Genomic DNA, 16992 nt, shown 5'->3' on the forward strand with positions numbered 1-16992 from the left:
CAAAACAAAAAAAATCAAAACAGATTTCTCTTGTGATTTTTATCTCTGTTCTTTTTGCTTGTTTCATCAGTAATCTGTACTGGCCACCACATTCCACTCTTCCTGCTTTAATCTACATTACGGTGTCATCACCAGAGTGAAGACCATTTCCTACGCTCTTGTTTTGCAGCCTTGGACTACTTTCAGCATGTTTTTACAGCATGTTACTTTCCAGAGCTTGCAATTGCTCCTAAAGATTAGCTCTGAGTTTGTTTCATTTTTTTGAGAAGTAAAAATAAAAGAGAACACAGAGTAAACAAATACCAGGAAGAAACAGATTTTTTTTCCTTGGTCTTTTTAGTTGGTATCGAAGCTCTCGGTAGCACACTGACAGGTTTAGCACCTTTAGCAAGTCTGGGTTCATTAAGAGTTTTCCTCTTATAGTACTTTGCTTTTCCCACAGTTTTCTATGTGTGTGGTTTTCCTAGACTAGCTATTCTGCCTTTTTTTCCCTCCTCCCTACTGACAAATTAATCATGTCTGGCTGTCTTTATTTCACTCTCCAATGCTCTTCCTCTAACACACACACACACACACACACACACACACACACACACACACACACACACACACACACACACACACACACACACACACACAAACATGGTGTCATTGTTATTGTTTTTTTCTCTCTTGCTCTCAAAAATGCCCTTTTTTGTTGATTTTTCTTCTCCTCTGACATTTAAAGGGGTGCTCTGTCAAAGCACTGGAGTACCTCGTGCCCCGCAATAGTATTTTTGAAAGCTACGCTGAACGGCTTGGTCAAGATTAATTTTGATGTCAAAGGCCAGTAGCTATAATCTTTTAAAGCTTTAATGTTGATATATAGTTGCCTTATCTGTAGCCAAGGGGCAAAATGTGCTCTCTGATTCTGGGAGGTCTAGATGTCCGTGCTTGGACATGGACTGAAAATTCTCTGTGTGCTTTGAACTTAGATTAAGAGTATCACAAAAGAGTGAGCTTGTGTCCTTTGACCCTTGGACATGAGTGTATTTACTTGTTAGTGAGTCGTTTATTATTCATGCAGCATCTTCAGTCATTCCGCTTATATTTTGTCAGTGACCAGAACTTGTGCTATTGCTTTTCAGGCTGCTTTAACCCATCCTCTTCACCTATTTCCTGACTTCTTCGCAGCCTCTGCGAAGGCTGTGGTAACATATTCTCCGCCGGCTCCCACAGCTTCTTATTTAGATCTGCTTGCAATCCAATTTTGAGGCCAAAACTTGCTCAAGAAAAAAGAAAAGATAAGAAAGGCTTACATTATGGAATGTGTATAGTGCTGTCGGTGAACATAATGCCGACAACGATTGTACACGGTTGTCGCAGCATGACGCAAGTGTAGTGTGACAGTAGGAGCTACTTAAATGTTGCCTGTAGAAAAATAATCTTTGTGAATAGCTTCCCAGAGCAATCTCAGCAGGAGAAATGTTTTGTCTGCCTCTTCCTTTTGCAGCAAATAAAACATGAGCAGTGTGATTTGAGTAATTTCAGATGTAATACAATAGAAAACTACACAGCCTTGTGGTTATATATTTGCATTATTTTCTGTCATGTGTATGTGAGAGATGCCCTGTTTGTCTGCGTTTTGTTTGTGTGTGTGTGAGTGGGTTGTGCCACATGTATCTCTTGTACTCAAGTGCGGGCCACACTCAATGTGACTGAACAATGAGTTCAGCCGACTGAGGACTGGGGAGCCGACCTTGTTAATAACCCAGATAAACAAACACGCAGATGAGCCACAGCAGTGAAACAATGACAACACAATAGGCAGTGTTTCATCAGTGGCAGACAGAGAGGATAATTACGGCTATCCTCCCACTCCCTCTTTGCCTCTTAAACATCCTCTTCTTCATCTCTTCTTCTCTTCTCACACCTCCCTTCGTGTCTCTTTTATCTCTTCCGCTCTTTCTTCTATCTTTCTTATTTGCTTCATTGATTTCTTTCTTTCTTTTGTATTTTTTTTGTCTGTCGTTCTTTCCTTGACATTACAGCTCTTCTTGACTTCTTACCTCAGTTACAATTAGATCATTTTGTTGTCACTGAGAGGGAGAGGATGGGGAAGAGGGTTAGTGATTAGTGTTAAGCTGCCAAAGGTGTTCCCCACTCAGATGCGAGTGTTACTTCCCCTTCCTCATTCTCTCAGTTTGCCCCCTCGCATCAGGCACACATTCCACACGCATGTTCATTAATACGAGCTTGTACGACAGAGTCATCTTTGCCAGGTGAGGATTTAATTGCCAAAGTCGGTGAAGTGAAACATTGGGGCCAGGGCAGGAGTATTAGTTGTAACCAACTTCGTGAAACTCCGTGTAATGGATTAGGAGACCTGAGCAGAGCAGGGCTGTTTTTAGTGGCTCAGATGTATCCTCTAAATAGTGTTGTTATTTGAAGAAAGGTTGTAGGATCACAAAGAAAAACTTTTATTCGACTTTTAGATTCTTGTCCTACTTTCCCAAGTTTCGCCATCTGCTTTGGGGACTGTGCACACAAGAGGTAGAGTGCATCTCAGTCTGAGAGGGTCTCTTGTGAACATACTACTACCACCAATACTAATATGGCTATTTCCACTGAGAATAGCAATGTTACGCATGCAAACACATTTTTAAAAATTGTTTATTACTGTACATCCCCCTCATTTCTCTGTACTCCCAGAAAAATATCAGTCTGGCTCAATCAAGCTCTTTTGCTAGATTTGAAGTAGGTACAATAGGAGGTGAAGCACTTACTACTGTATTTTCAAACTGACATACCAAAAGAAAAAATATTTTCTATTTTCAGGCAGAAAGTCTGAATTAGCCTAACCAATATCGTATATTACTGGATTCAGCACAGTGAGACCTTTCCAGCAAATCCTGTTTAGTGATTCTGGGACAATCCTACCTAATACAGTTGAAACGTATATGAGCACATTCATTGCAGATTCTCATTTGAAATGTTCACCCATTGTACTTCTGTGTTTGTAGAGCTCTATTTCATCAAGAGATCACAATGTTAACTTTTTTTCCCCTATAGAGGAAGCCTCAGTCCACTCTCACACCCAGTTTGGAATTAATTTGGCCTTCCATTATGAAATTACATGAGTTCAGGTGTAGCATCTCCCATTTGGCTTAACATTTTTGAGGGGATATCACAATATCTGTTAACTTTTGAGAACTTTCATTATTTAAGAAAACAAGTTAAAACATCTAAAAAGCTATTGTTGCAATGATATTGGTATCTTAAAATGCTGTAGTTTATACATGTAGCATACACATACCTCCACCACTAATCTTGTGTTATACCAAAAGTGTGTTATGTATGCATTGCTGAAGCTATTCCACAAGGACTGGTGGTCCAATCCATAAAGGCTTGACCATTTAGGGCAGCGGTCCCCAACCTTTTTTGCGCCACGGACCGGTTTATGCCCGACAATATTTTCATGGACCGGCCTTTAAGGTGTCGCGGATAAATACAACAAAATAAAACTTGTACTGGTACCGAAAAAAAAGAAAATTTATTCATAACACACGTGAAAAGACCAAGGAAAACCGAGTAAACGCTAAAAACGATAACAAAATAACGCTGAAAACCGATAAAATCCCTGAAAACTATACATTTCACACCTGAGCCTCAACTCTCGCGGCCCGGTACCAAACGACTCACGGACCGGTACCGGTCCGAGGCCCGGGGGTTGGGGACCGCTGATTTAGGGGGCGAGGTCAGCCGCAAGGAGGTTTAGGAGATTAACATTGTTGTTTTTTTAAAGAAAGAGTTGAGAAGGAAGTGTTGCCAGACGCAGTCTATGTGCTGGTGGGAGAGAAATGATGAAATTGATGGATGGCATATATAAAAAAAATAACTTGTATAATTTTCCCAATTTCTGTCTCACTGCTCTTGTGAAGCTCTGTCAGCCCTTTATTGGAGACCTTTTACAGCTGTGGAAAATGTAAAAAAGGCTAAGCTGCCGAGTTCTATTAAAGCTGCCAGATACTGTCTGAATCATTCAAGAGCCCTCCAACACGCTCTCTTGTTCTCGTCGTCTAAAGTTTCCTCTCCCCAAATGAAGCTTCAACAGAAAGCTTCTGTGAAGACCTCCCACTGAAAAACTTGTTGGTGTTAAAGGAAGGACACGGACAAGCACAGATCAGGGAGGCTTATTGCTCCCCGCTGCAGCAGTCACACTAGGAGGGCTCTGAAATCTGGGGTGGACCTGCTGGGAACTTGCATCCTTTCCCTTCATGTCTTCAATATCGCTCTTTCTTTGTTCTTTTTACTTGACAATTTTTGTGCCTCTCCCTTATATCAGAGAAGAAGGAGCCCTCTCTACAACCGAGGAAGAAGTAGTATTTGATATAGCTCTACTCTCTACCCACTTAACAAAATGGCACAGCTGCCTCTTCACCATGAGTCTTCCACTGACAGCTGAAAACGTTGAATTGCTTAACCTTAGGGAAAACGCAGTGTATAGAATGAGGCTTGTATTTTCTCAGCCTTGTGCAAAAAATGTTCATATGGCAATGTAATGTGACAGTTGTGCAACAAAGGTGGGCTGAGATACTGTATGTGGCTAATAGTTTTTATGTAAGCAGTATTACAATTTTAGAGTAGGAGGAAAAGAGTGGTTTTCACAGCTGAAAAACAACATAAAGATTATTGGAAATCTCTAGGTAGGGGGGTGCTTAAAAGGATAATGAATAATAAAATAACCTCCTGAGTTTCAGTCTGACATTTCTAACTGTCGTGCTGTTTTAACCATTCCTATCCCACTATCCAGCTGACGACCTGCTCATCACAAAACATTATAAGGAAAACAAATTATATCCACAAGAGGTTGTAAGCTATCAGATATCAGCACTGATAAAACTGTTCATTCCTGCCCGCTGCCTTAAAAACCAATCATTATTTACCTTAGCGGTCCATGTATCTGGTTGTGATGACCTTTCAGTTGAACTATCATGAATGCCATAAACAGAGCCTTGGATTTAATGTTTTATTCAGTGTAAACATTAGATTAATTTATTTATATTTTATTTAACATTTCAGTATAAACATTGCTTTTTTTTTTTTCTTCATGTTTTTCAAACAAAAAGGCTCCTCAAGTTCTCAAGATTAGAGTGAATGTTAGTATTAAGGGATTTATTTTGTTTATTCCACTAACACTAAGCCCGAGTTTTCATTGCATCACAACTTTTATTATAATGGATTTAACATTGACGTGATGCACCCGCCTCAATGTGCCTTATAAGCGTGTTTGTCTGCGTGTGCACTGTGCACGCATTTGTGTGTGTGTGTGTGTGTGTGTGTGTGTGTGTGTGTGTGTGTGTGTGTGTGTGCTTTGTGAAGCGGCCTATCCCTATCCTTAAACAATGTGTTTATGCCTGTGAGTTTGCTTTCCTATGTGAGCATGCTTCACTGTGTGTGTGTGTCTTTGTGCACGCGTGCGTGCGTGTGCGTGTGTGTGTGTGGACGACCTGGTATGTCATGCCTTTTGTCCTCTGTGTTTTTCTCTGCGTAGGGTGTGCTGCCCACCCCTTTGCTGTCCCCGTGGCAGGCACAGCACCAGGGCTTGACCCGTACCAGCATGCCCCAGCGCAGACAGAGTGAGTCACTAACACCCTTTGCAGCTATTCTCTGTCCTTCCATAACACAGCATATAGGGTCTGTAAAGTTGAACTTTGTCTCAAGTTAAAGCCTTCTAATCTACCGAGTCTTGTTTCCAGTTAGTAGAAGGGATTTTTTTCGCCTCATGATGTTCCAGAGCTGTTTGTGGTCTGTCTGCTTTTAGATTAATATGGGACAAGATTAGAAACAGGACAAATAGCTGTTTCTTGTTTGTTTTACTATACATAGTCTGACTTTTGGTCCTTTACAATTAATCCTCATGCATCCTCTTCCATTGCTTCCCCTGTATGACTTATTTTCTCCTTTTTTAGTTCTATTCAGTCAGAAATAACATCATTTATTGTCTTTTTTTAAAACCCGTAGACACCTGTATTTTAAGTCCGAGTTCTTATACTCATTCTACAGGAATGCTGTAAAAATATGCAGGGAAGAGAAATAAAAAATAACACACATAACATTGTCTTTGCCTATAGAGAAAGAGAAGACTATAGAAACAAGGGCAGGCTGGTCACAACAACCTCACCTATCTCAGTAGCTGTCACATGGCTTTTGTATTATGCAGTGCTGACAAGCTAGCAAGTAGAGGAGGCAGATAAAGAGAATGACAATGGGTAAATAGACTTCAGAAAATGCACATATGTGAGTGTGAAGAGCACAAAATGGAAAAAACAAACAAAGAAAAGAACCCACGCTGTGTTTCTTTGATCTACCTCAGTGGGACTTAGCTTTGTATCAAGAGGGGAAAAAAGTGACACAGGTATATTTTCTGGCATGTTTCAAATTATTACAAAATCACATTTTGACAGCTGTGTCCTTATTCCCCAGCCTTCAGTCAAAGTGCATTTTCTCCAACCAGTAAATTGCGTGGTCTAATTAAACAAAACAGCATCAAACAAAGGCGAAAAGGAAAAAAAAAGGCTATGCACAGTTGAAGAAAAAAAGTAGGAGGATAGTGGTCATGACTTTTAAACCTACTGGAATATAATTGGTAGGCTGATGTATTTAGATATTACAATGAGACACTGAAACTGGAATGAATAAAAAGTGTATTTTTATTTTACTGGATAAACCACTAATGCTCTGACCCCCCTCAGGGAGCCCTGGCTGTAAACAAAGCAGCAAAGAGTTCCTGCCAGTAGTAATGGTCTTAAGAATAGGAAAAAAGAGAAGCGGTGCGAATGAAAGGAGGTCATAGTAAATGAATTAAATTGGTTTGTGGAACTAATGTGTAACCTTCTCTTGGGCTTTGTTCTAATTCTAAATGGCACAATAAATATGTGCCTTAGATGTCGGTAACCCTCTCTTTCTCTTTCTCCCGAATCTCATTTCATCCTGTCTTCTAATCCGTTAACCCCGCTCTCTCTCCTCATCTCTGTACTCTTGTCTGTTAAAAGTCTGAAAATGAATCTCTCACAGTGTTTCTTCTATACCTTTGCCTCCTCACACATAATGCCTATGCAAGGAGTGGAGCACCTAGTGCAGTACTTCACTGACACAGCGTGGTACAGTAATCCTCTCTTTAACATGAAATGGACGTGCTGCCCACCTCCTGCTCGCTGGGCTGTTGTCTTGTGACACATGGCATGACAGAAGCATGTCTTTGTAATTCTGCGTTTGCATGATTAGCGTTTGGGTTTCAGTTTTGACTTCTTTCTATGCCTGCGTTTATTAATGGATATAAATTTGGGGTCACAGAGTTGTCACAGTTTTTTGAGTCTTCTGTCATGTTTTACAAATTTATTACGGCAATATTTTTTGTGCTTTTGCTTTTATTGTTTGTCTTTTAGTTAATTCCATTCTGTAATTTAACTATATAAGAACTGTTGTGCATGCTTTGGCTAATGTTTCTGTGTGTGGTTTGGTTTTTCTATATTTTATTCACTCATTAGGCGCTCACTTTGATGGATGAAGGGTATTAAAGGGAGTAAGATTTTCAAATAGCCTCATGTTATTGGATGTGAGTGTATATTTACTGCTGTCCTGAGTAATCACAGTCTTTCTAGCTCCCCTATCAAATGCAGCTACGCAACAAGGCAAATCTAAGTACTCACACATACTCTCAATCTTTCCACAGCTCTTATTTCAACACAATCCACCACCACGAGCGACACATGAAGTCTAATCTTGCTTTAAAATTGAGTGCCACCATATTGACGATCCCATCTGCTTATGTGCAGCAATCACATAGTCTTCTTGCTAAATGGCAATTATTTGCATCCTTTCACTTCACATTCTTGCAGGTTGCTTTTCTTAATAACAAACCATTTCTCGTGACATGTTGAGGGTGGGTGGAGATGATTTTATTGTAGTGGGATGTGAGATCTTCCAGGTGTCACAAATTAACATGATTTTTTTTTTTTTTTTTTTTGGGTTCCACTGGTGATTTTGTGTAAAAGTGATAGCTATCATTAGTGAGCTGTGATATTTTCTTGGCAGTGCAGTGAACTGCTCAGAGTGATTGCTGCTAATTATTAGTATCTGTAGCAGATAGCTGCAGATGCAAATAATTGCTGACTATGACCCAAATGATACAGGATATCTCTACTAGCGAAAGCTGTAAATATATGGGCTCATTACAAAGCTTGCAGTTAGACGTAGAATATGACTGCAGTTCTTACAAACATTTCAGTCTGTATGAAATGTGAAGCACACTGTCAGAAATAGTACAATGCATGTATTCGTCTGGTTTTAGTATGTTTTGCTCTGAATGAGTCAGAGGCACAATGGAAATAAGGTCATGTTAATAATGTCACTCACCTTTTTAGATGATGCTTGATTCATATGATAATTACTTTTGTGACATCACTTCTAATTTGTGGATTATGTCTCACACTGAGTCGTGATATACATGAGATATTAAGATGCTGATGGGTCGACTGGTGGACTAATCGGAGCTTATTGTAAGATGCAAAAGAAGCCGAAATTATTCAGACTTCATAATGACAGACTTTGAATCTAGAAGTATAAAAGCAGCATTTTTTTTTTTTTTTAAATGAGCAAACTGAAAACGAAAGGTGAACAAGGGTTTTGTAACACGCTAGTGGACGTGTTGTGGCAGGGGACCAGGAGATGGAGCTGTGGCCTCAGACATGCTCTCTCACACTTACAATACAAATGACTGATGGTACAAACAGATCCAGCATCCTGACCAGTGCAGCTATATATTCCTGTCCTTTGAGATCCCTTCACTTCGAACTCACAGTGAATATGTTCTGCTGAAACTGAGTTCAGGCTTTTTAGAAGCTTTTGATGGTTCCAGGTGGATTTGGATCCTACAGGCACTGCTCAAAGAAGAGGAGCCAAAAGGCTGGTCTTCTGATTTCTGATTGTAAAAACTGGCAGTACAAACTAAATAGGCTAGAAAGGCTAGAAATGTCTTGAAGCATTTTTATATACGTTTGGTCATGAACTACTTTGAAAATGTACTTGGATAAGATATCTGCAAGTACAGGAGTAGAATATTGATTTTTTTCTTGTTGCATCTGATGCAAGGATCTCAGCTTTTGCTGGACTTCTTATAGATACAGTAACCACTGTCTGGTCCTGTAATCTGCTGCTTATCTGCACCTGTGTTACAGGGTGGTTGCTATAAAAAGGTTATCTTATGTCACTGTTCATCTTTGGTAAAAAAAAAAAAGATGTATTTAGTGAAGCAGTCATGCAGAATAATATATAGAATCTGTTTGCTTTCCCCTGGCTACATCTAAACAAATAAAGCAGGTGATGCGTACATCGTTTGTTACATAGATAAATAAAACACTTAAAATACAAGCTAATTGCACACTGGCTCTGTCAGCTTAGACTGTGTATATAAAAGATAGCTCTAGCTTCTGAGTTTGAATACAACACCATATATGGATGTGACTTAAATTTGCATTCTTTCACATGGCCTGCAGAGGGCGATTCCTACGGGTGTAAAAGGGTCTTTGTCTTCCTTGCTGTGTGATGTCAGTAAACACTTTGCTGATGAGTTTATGTCTGACTGTTGCAATCACTAGTTTTAAGTCTCCTTTAATAGAGCAGGATGTTCGTTTTTTCAAATTATAGTCCCCGTTAGTGTTCATAAGGGTAGGGTTGCTCGATTATGGCAAAAATGATAATCACGATTATTTTCACTGAAATTGAGATCTCGATTATTTGACGATATTTATTTAACAATAACAATGTATTGAATAATGACTTTAAAGATTGTCAAAAAATAATATAAAATAGTGTGCAAATACTGATAACAGTGCAAATGTTTGCAATATAAAAAATAAATGAAAAATGTAAACATCTATGTTTAGTGAACTTTGCAGTGTTGCTCTGTGGTGCAGCTACAACACCGTAGCAAAGTTTACACACTATGTCTACTTGATCCACGTCTGACTCCGTGAACCATAATGTTTCCACACCACTGAAGTTTTTTTTTACCTCTCTTTTCAACCAACAGCAGTCACTCTCCTCTCCAAATAACTTCTGCTTAGCTTTCCGAGCTTCCCTCGGGTCCTCTTAATCAGCAGTCCCCAACCCCCGGGCCTCGGACCGGTACCGGTCCGTGAGTCGTTTGGTACCGGGCCGCGAGTGTTGAGGCTCAGGTGTGAAATGTATGGTTTTCAGGGTTTTTATTGGTTTTCAGCGTTATTTTGTTATCGTTTTTATCGTTTACTCGGTTTTCCTTGGTCTTTTCATGTGTGTTATGAATAAATTTTCTTTTTTTTGGTACCGGTACTAGTTTTATTTTGTTGTATTTATCCGCGACACCTTAAAGGCCGGTCCATGAAAATATTGTCGGGCATAAACCGGTCCGTGGCGCAAAAAAGGTTGGAGACCGCTGCTCTTAATTGTTGTGACACGTGTTCGAAATGCAGAGAGGTGCGCTCGATTTGCCACACGGAGCAGCGCGAGAGTAAAGCACGAGGGAGGGGCTAATAATCGGCTCAGTCATTTTTAATGATCGTTGAAAGCCCAGATCGTAATCGTGATTAAAATTCGATTAATTGAGCAGCCCTACATAAGGGTGATAATGCAGGGTGTGGGCAAGCTTACTTTAAATGTAACGAACTGGTAGAATGTCAGCGTCCTTCCGTTTGATCCAACCTGCGCTTGTTCTGTGTGGTGTCAAATAGCTATGATAACAAAGACGAAACCGCTCAGCACAAGCCTTCAAAAACAGATCAGTCCAGCTGGTGACGTCCCCGACTATGTCCATCTTTTATATACAGACTATTGCTTTGAAACAATTCGATGTAGTCAAAGTAAAATAAGTTTACGTTGAGTCTGTGTCAGCAGCTCTTTTGTTTTTGGACGGGATAATTAGCTCCTCTCATCCAGGTGTGCATGGTTTTGTGCTCATAAACTGGATGTCCCCTATTGGAGGGCAACACCATGGTTGGTATGAATTTTGTGTGGTTCAACAGCTCAGCATGTTCTCACGTAGGCAGCGTGTATTGTAGCTCCCAGTTTGAATATTTTGAAGCCCCACTGCAGCAGTGATTGCAAAATAATTCAAAAGTGTCAGTAGATTTCAGACTCGCACAACAAGGTTATTCTCCTCTGCTGAATCAGGGCTGCCTTTGTGCCTTTTCTTCTTTTTAATGTAGGACTAGTTCAGTGGCTGGTAATTGAAACAGGCTGTGATATTGTGAGGGTCGCAATTTTCCATGAGGTTCAAAGATACTTGGGGAGGATATTTATTCACTTATTTATTTAAAACTGTCTACTTCAGAAACATGTTAATAAAACACTGCCTGTATATCACACACTTAGTGTTCACTTATTGATACACTGTTCCTTTTTCTTTTACCCCACAGCCTCAAATACTACGGCCTTTCAACCCCTGTCTCAACGAGCACCTCCAACAGGGAAAACTAGTAAGAACAACCCCTACCGTGGGCCGCAGTGACCTCACAAGGAGTAAATCAGAGGAAGCAACCCATTTAGATGCTGACCGTCCTCTTAAAGCAGTTGTGGCAGATGCGTCCGGGCCAACAGGCCCTGACAAGCTGAGTCATCTCCCGAACACCAACCTGCACCGCCTGGGTTCTGGAGCTCCACAGGGGATAACTGCCAGGGACAGTCCAGCATCAGCAGCACAGCATGAGAGGAGAGCCCCCGCTGCGGTACTGCAGAACTCTGTCACTGCTAGATCTGCTGGTTTGACTTGCCCTCGCATGCTGCAGCCTCCTCGCTTTCACAAGCGCGTTTCTCTCCCTGCACTCAAACCAGGGGGCACTGGTGGGTTTGGCTCTCTGAAGCCGGGGTGTTCCTTAGGGCCTCTGGCTAACCAAGCGAAGCAGCTGCCGCCTCCATCTAGAGGCCTTCCCTGCTTTAACACTGGACCCCAGGTGCAAGCTCAAAGTCTGTTTTGTACTTCACTGCTTCAGCCTCTCAGGGATCCAAGTTACACCAGTTCCAGCCGGGAGGAGCACAGCCTAAAGGAGCCTAACCAGGGTACACTGAGACCCCGGGTCAGCCAAGTTCCCGATCCCTTTGAGTCACTCATGCCTCCCAAAGCCAAAGATTCCCTGAGGACCTGAAATCCGTCCATCATAACCTAAAACTGAAATTACTCTGACATTGATAGTCATCTCCTTCGCCTCCTAGCTCATTACTAATATATATGAGACATTCAAGCACTGCCTATTGTTTCTAAATTAACCACTTCAACATGATTGATCAAAATGTATTATGTAGACGGACCTTATTTTCACTACTGTCCACACTTGTGAGATCGAAGGGTTTTGATGAGGAAGTTAGTTTTGCACATGAACATGAAGGCTGCAGATGGAAGAAAAGAGTGTTACCAGTTTTGTTTTCTTTTAATACCCACTGGCTAATGTCACATTTTAAAGTCCAAGTTCACTCGTTCCTCACACAACCATGCCCTTTGACACACAGGTGCATTTGGTTTTAAACATAGTGGTGACATGAGTTTGACCTTCGCTGTGTAATAGACAGCCCGGGGGGAAACCGAGGGAAAAAAGAAAGTGGGAAAGAGGCAAGAAAGTGAATGTGAAATGGGGCTAGAGACAGAAAAAAAGAAATTTGTCAAAGCGCTCTGGAGTTGTCGCTTCTAGAATGAGAATATGTGTAGGTAAACGTGTCTGAGTGTGCGCATATGTATTTTTTTTAAAGATAGAGAAACGTAGTGTTGAGAGATGGATTTAAAAAACAGCTCCACGCTGTAGGTGTTCACATCCTTCCAGTTCAGCTCACTACACTTACATCCTGAGTGAACTTTCAAACCATGCACGTGGTAGCAGAAGGGTTCACAGACCTTTTGTGTCAATGCACTGTGATGGAAATATAGGCACTGAAAAATAACAAAAGGCTGGTGGTGGGGATATAATTAGAAACAGTGTGCAAGTGAGGAATTAGCTTTCATAATGTAGTGGAAAGAAGCAGCATAATAAAGCACTCACACACTTAAGTGTGCTCAGGGACAGTGGAAGCGCACTCATATCTATATGTGCAAACACAGACAAAATACACTGTTATTTCAGGGTTACTTTGTGCAGTTTTAGATGAAAACGACTGAAGAGTAAAATGAGATATGGTGAGAAGGAAATGGTATGTTTAAAAAAAAAAAAAGCAAAGTTAATATCTGGATAGTAAAATCGTTGCTACAAGACAATGAACTTTTAAAACATACTGAAAAAGAGTAAACAAAGGGTGATCTGCCCAATTTCAAACATCAACATGTGGTAGAAGAAAATATCGCAAGTCAAACTCAGGTTGAGAATGGTGAATAAAACTGAATAAAACATCATTTGTGAGTTAATTAAATAACTTACAATGCACGCTGACTTTCTTGAAACAACTTTTCCTTTAATCGCCCACACGTGGAAACGTCAACTAATGGGGATTCATTAGATGTGTGAAGCTGCTGCCTGGAGAAAAAGCGTGCGCGCTGAGCTGCTGTCGTTTTTATTTTTTTCCCTATTCCACCGTCTCTCCTCTCACTCTCTTGCATGTCTCTTTGGGAACATCAAAGGTATTAGCGCGGTATTTTCAGGTGGGGAGCCTTCAGGGCTTTGGTGGTGTTTCTGTGGGAGTTTTGCAGAATTGTGTTTATCGCTGCTTTGCGAAGCCCTTTTGCAGTCAAACGCTCTCGAAATGTCCCTGAACGGAGAGCAGCAGTGTGTTAAAAAGGCCTTCTGACAGCAGCTCTGCTCTCTCCTCTGTCACGCCGCGTGACCGCTTGGTGTACGCCTCTGGCAGTGTCCGGTCTACTGCGTCCAATAATGCACCCTACAAAGACAGAGTGAGACAGAGGGGGAGAGAGAGACACACACATGAGTTGTATAGACGCACATGTACAGGAACTTTGGCAGAACTCAAAGAGACGCGAAACTCAGAAGAGACGCAGACATCATTTCACACTTTCCAACAGTCGCACAAGTGCACCTACAGGCCAGCACTCTGAGTTCTTTAACAAAGTGCATGAAAGTGTATCTGTGTTGTTTTGGAAGTGCTCACAAAATGAGGTCTCCAAGTAAACACTCATCTGTTTGCCTGCTGTAGCCATAAAAAAAGATGCCCATCTCTAGATTACCCTGGAAATGGATAGAGGCTTGTGTTTGTTTGTGATTGAGGATCCATGTGGCTGATAATACATGTTTACCTGTTGGATGGCTCAACATTGTGCCAAGCCAGCCAAGCAGTCAGCAGTGCTCTGTGAAGCCAAGAAAAGCCCATTTCTTATAATGAAAATTGAACGTGGACAGGAAGACACACCCAGAGTGTAAGATAGGTGCCCAGCAAGAGACAAAGAAAAGCTGAAAACAATTTATAAAAGTAGTGAAGGTGCTAATGATCAACACAAGCCCTTTCTGGCAGACTTGTCTGTAAAATGTCACGAAGGACAGAATGCATACAATCTTTGTCTGCACTGTGGTCTAGAGAATAGCCTGCGCCCCTCAGCTGTGTCATTCACTGCTAAGTAATGCCAAACAGGAAATCAATGTTGCCTGCTGTGTGTATTTGTATGTGTGTATTTATGTGTGCGTATCTCCAGACACCTCTGGCTGCCAGTGTTTTGCTCTTGGAGGAAAGAGTGTGTGTGTGCGTGTGTGTGTGAGAGAGAGACAGAGGCAGTGAGAGATCCATCAGCCCAGGCCAAACGCAAAGCCATGCCAGGGAAAACAGGGCAGTACCATGCCTCTCTGTGCTGTATTCCCAAGCTCCAAATCAATGTCCTTGTTCAGTTTAGCAGTCAAGCAAATCTCTCTTGCCTGCTATGCTTTAACAAAACAGGGCTAAAAACTCTAACAACTTGGATCAGTCCTAATGCAGGAACCTGATTCGCTTTATTTTTCAGAGAGGACGCACAAATTATAAAGCTGCATTGCACAAGAGGGGAAAAATATATATTTTCTGCATTATTATTCTGAATGAAAGAGGAATGCAACTTTTTGCAAAAGGAAAAAAAATGCACAGAGAAAAAACACAACAAACACAGAGAAAAAAAGGTGTATTTACAGCTCAAGGCTTCATATAAAGGCTTTTTTTTTTTTTTTAAAGCTGTGGGGCATTTTAGCACCTTTAGCTGATTGTTTTGATTCACTCACCACATTTTTTGCATTCATTTATTTATTTTTAAAGAAATATTTAATAAGACCAATATTCTGTTGAGTTACAAATTCGCTACTTCACCTTAAAGAATAAGATGTTGGCAATTGCAACTGTATTTTTTTTTTTTTTTTTGTGGCTCTCATTGGCCAAAAAGAAAATAACAAAAATAAACGAGAATCAGAAAAGTTAATGCGAGTTTGAAATGATTATCAGGAACAGATGTTCCTTTAGCAACCACTCTCATCTCTGATGACGTTTTTAAAGTAAAAGCTTGAATCTTGAAAGATGTAGGTTAGTGTTTCTTCAGCAGCTGTATGCTGTCATACTTGACTTGTGGTTCTGTGACACGGTGTGATGTGCTGATGTACGTTTTAGAGCAGATTCGTCATTCAAGTGTTACTTGCCAGCTGAATCACCAACTAGAAGTTTACAGTGTAAGCAGATAAGGCGCCACAGTGTAGCAGTTCATATTCCCATAATATCCAAGGTCACGGTATTTATCACTACATATTCTCCTTCATCAGCTGCTCGCAGCTCTTATGCACTGTCTCAAGTATACTGTGCAATACTGTTTGGAGCAAAAGGAAGGCGTGCTAAACTGTACTTGTAGCAATCTTTTTGGGGATAATTTATCTGAATTTAAGGAGCTACACCTCATACACTCCTTATCCAGTTTTCTATGCTCTTGTCACTACAGGCTATTTGTTTTCATCTTTGTGCCCCCACCCTTCAATTCTTTCATCTCTCATTAGTACATGTGGATCTGCCTGGCCCAGGAGCCTCCGGTAGCCCCCTCTGAGACCTTTCCCAAATCTCTGCCTCAATTCATGCTTACTCTATCTGCCATTACCTATTAGAAAAATGCTTTCAAATCTAAAGAGGATGTGGTACCAGCTATTGAAATGCAAATTATAAAAAAAAAAAAAAATCAGACATTTAAAAAATTGTAATTTGAGGCACTTTAAATTACATTAGTTCTTAATGCTGAATGACAATTAAACTGTCTTAGGGGCGATACTTGGTTTAGACAAAATCTATTTTGCTTTATTTTACGCTCTCTTCTCTCCCTGTTTGTTTCTGTTTGCAAAGTCATATTTTTCTAGGAAGACTTGTGAGACAGCAATAAAGTTTGAACCAAATAAGCTGAGGAGGGTGTTTTGGCTAATTTTCAGTTTGAGTCCTGTCATGTTTTGGTTCTTTAATATTTGTAATATGTTTTTCGCATGTCACCAACAAAGCTGCCGATTTCAGTTTAAGATAAAACTGAAGCCTCATTCTTATTTTGGTCTTCTTGTTTTTCATGTCTGCTGGTTGTTTTACTGTGGAAATAAATTGTGCTTAAAAACCAAATGTGCTTTTTAGTAATGCTTTTTAAAATGAATGTTAAATTTGTGGGAATAAAAAAATAAAAATGGGGAAAAAACTCCAAACAATAGATGTAACTTATGTTCATTTTGAGATAGGAATTGTGAGAGGAAGATAGACAAACATAGACTTGGATATTACTTTACAGTATGTTATCACTGAGAAGAAATGCCTCCCTGTCAAATTAAACTAAGTAGCATCTCTGTTCATTACAAACCATGCAGCCTCTAGACACCTTGCATATAGTCCACTTAATAATGAGGTTACATGCTTCAGAGATGATGGGTGGGTAACAGACTGCCAAGCGCAAGAAGTAGCGTGACACTGTCATTAACTTCGAAAAGCGGGAGATGGAGTGCAAAAGGTTTTCCCTTGAAAGGAAGCTAAAGTGCTTTCATCATAGACTGTCAAATCTATGCTTAAAACTTTGTT

At 40.5% G+C, this 16992-nt stretch overlaps 1 protein-coding gene across 6 annotated transcripts in view; it reads left to right on the top strand.

Moving 5' to 3' along the window:
• Positions 1-16545, top strand: part of ccser2a (coiled-coil serine-rich protein 2a) — a 50023-nt gene extending 33478 nt beyond the window's left edge. For 5 of the 6 annotated variants that reach the window (XM_080288037.1, XM_026189302.2, XM_026189305.2 and 2 more), the window contains one exon: positions 11433-16545. In XM_080288037.1, the coding sequence (XP_080144163.1) occupies positions 11433-12158 (726 nt within the window). In that variant the 3' untranslated portion in view covers positions 12159-16545. Of the gene's footprint in view, positions 1-5533; positions 5619-11432 lie in introns of all 6 variants that reach the window. The other variant, XM_026189307.2, reaches the window with a different exon arrangement.
• Positions 16546-16992: the final 447 nt, after the last annotated feature.

This window comes from Astatotilapia calliptera, chromosome 13, assembly GCF_964374335.1.
Source record: "Astatotilapia calliptera chromosome 13, fAstCal68.1, whole genome shotgun sequence".
Taxonomy (NCBI): Eukaryota; Metazoa; Chordata; class Actinopteri; order Cichliformes; family Cichlidae; genus Astatotilapia; species Astatotilapia calliptera.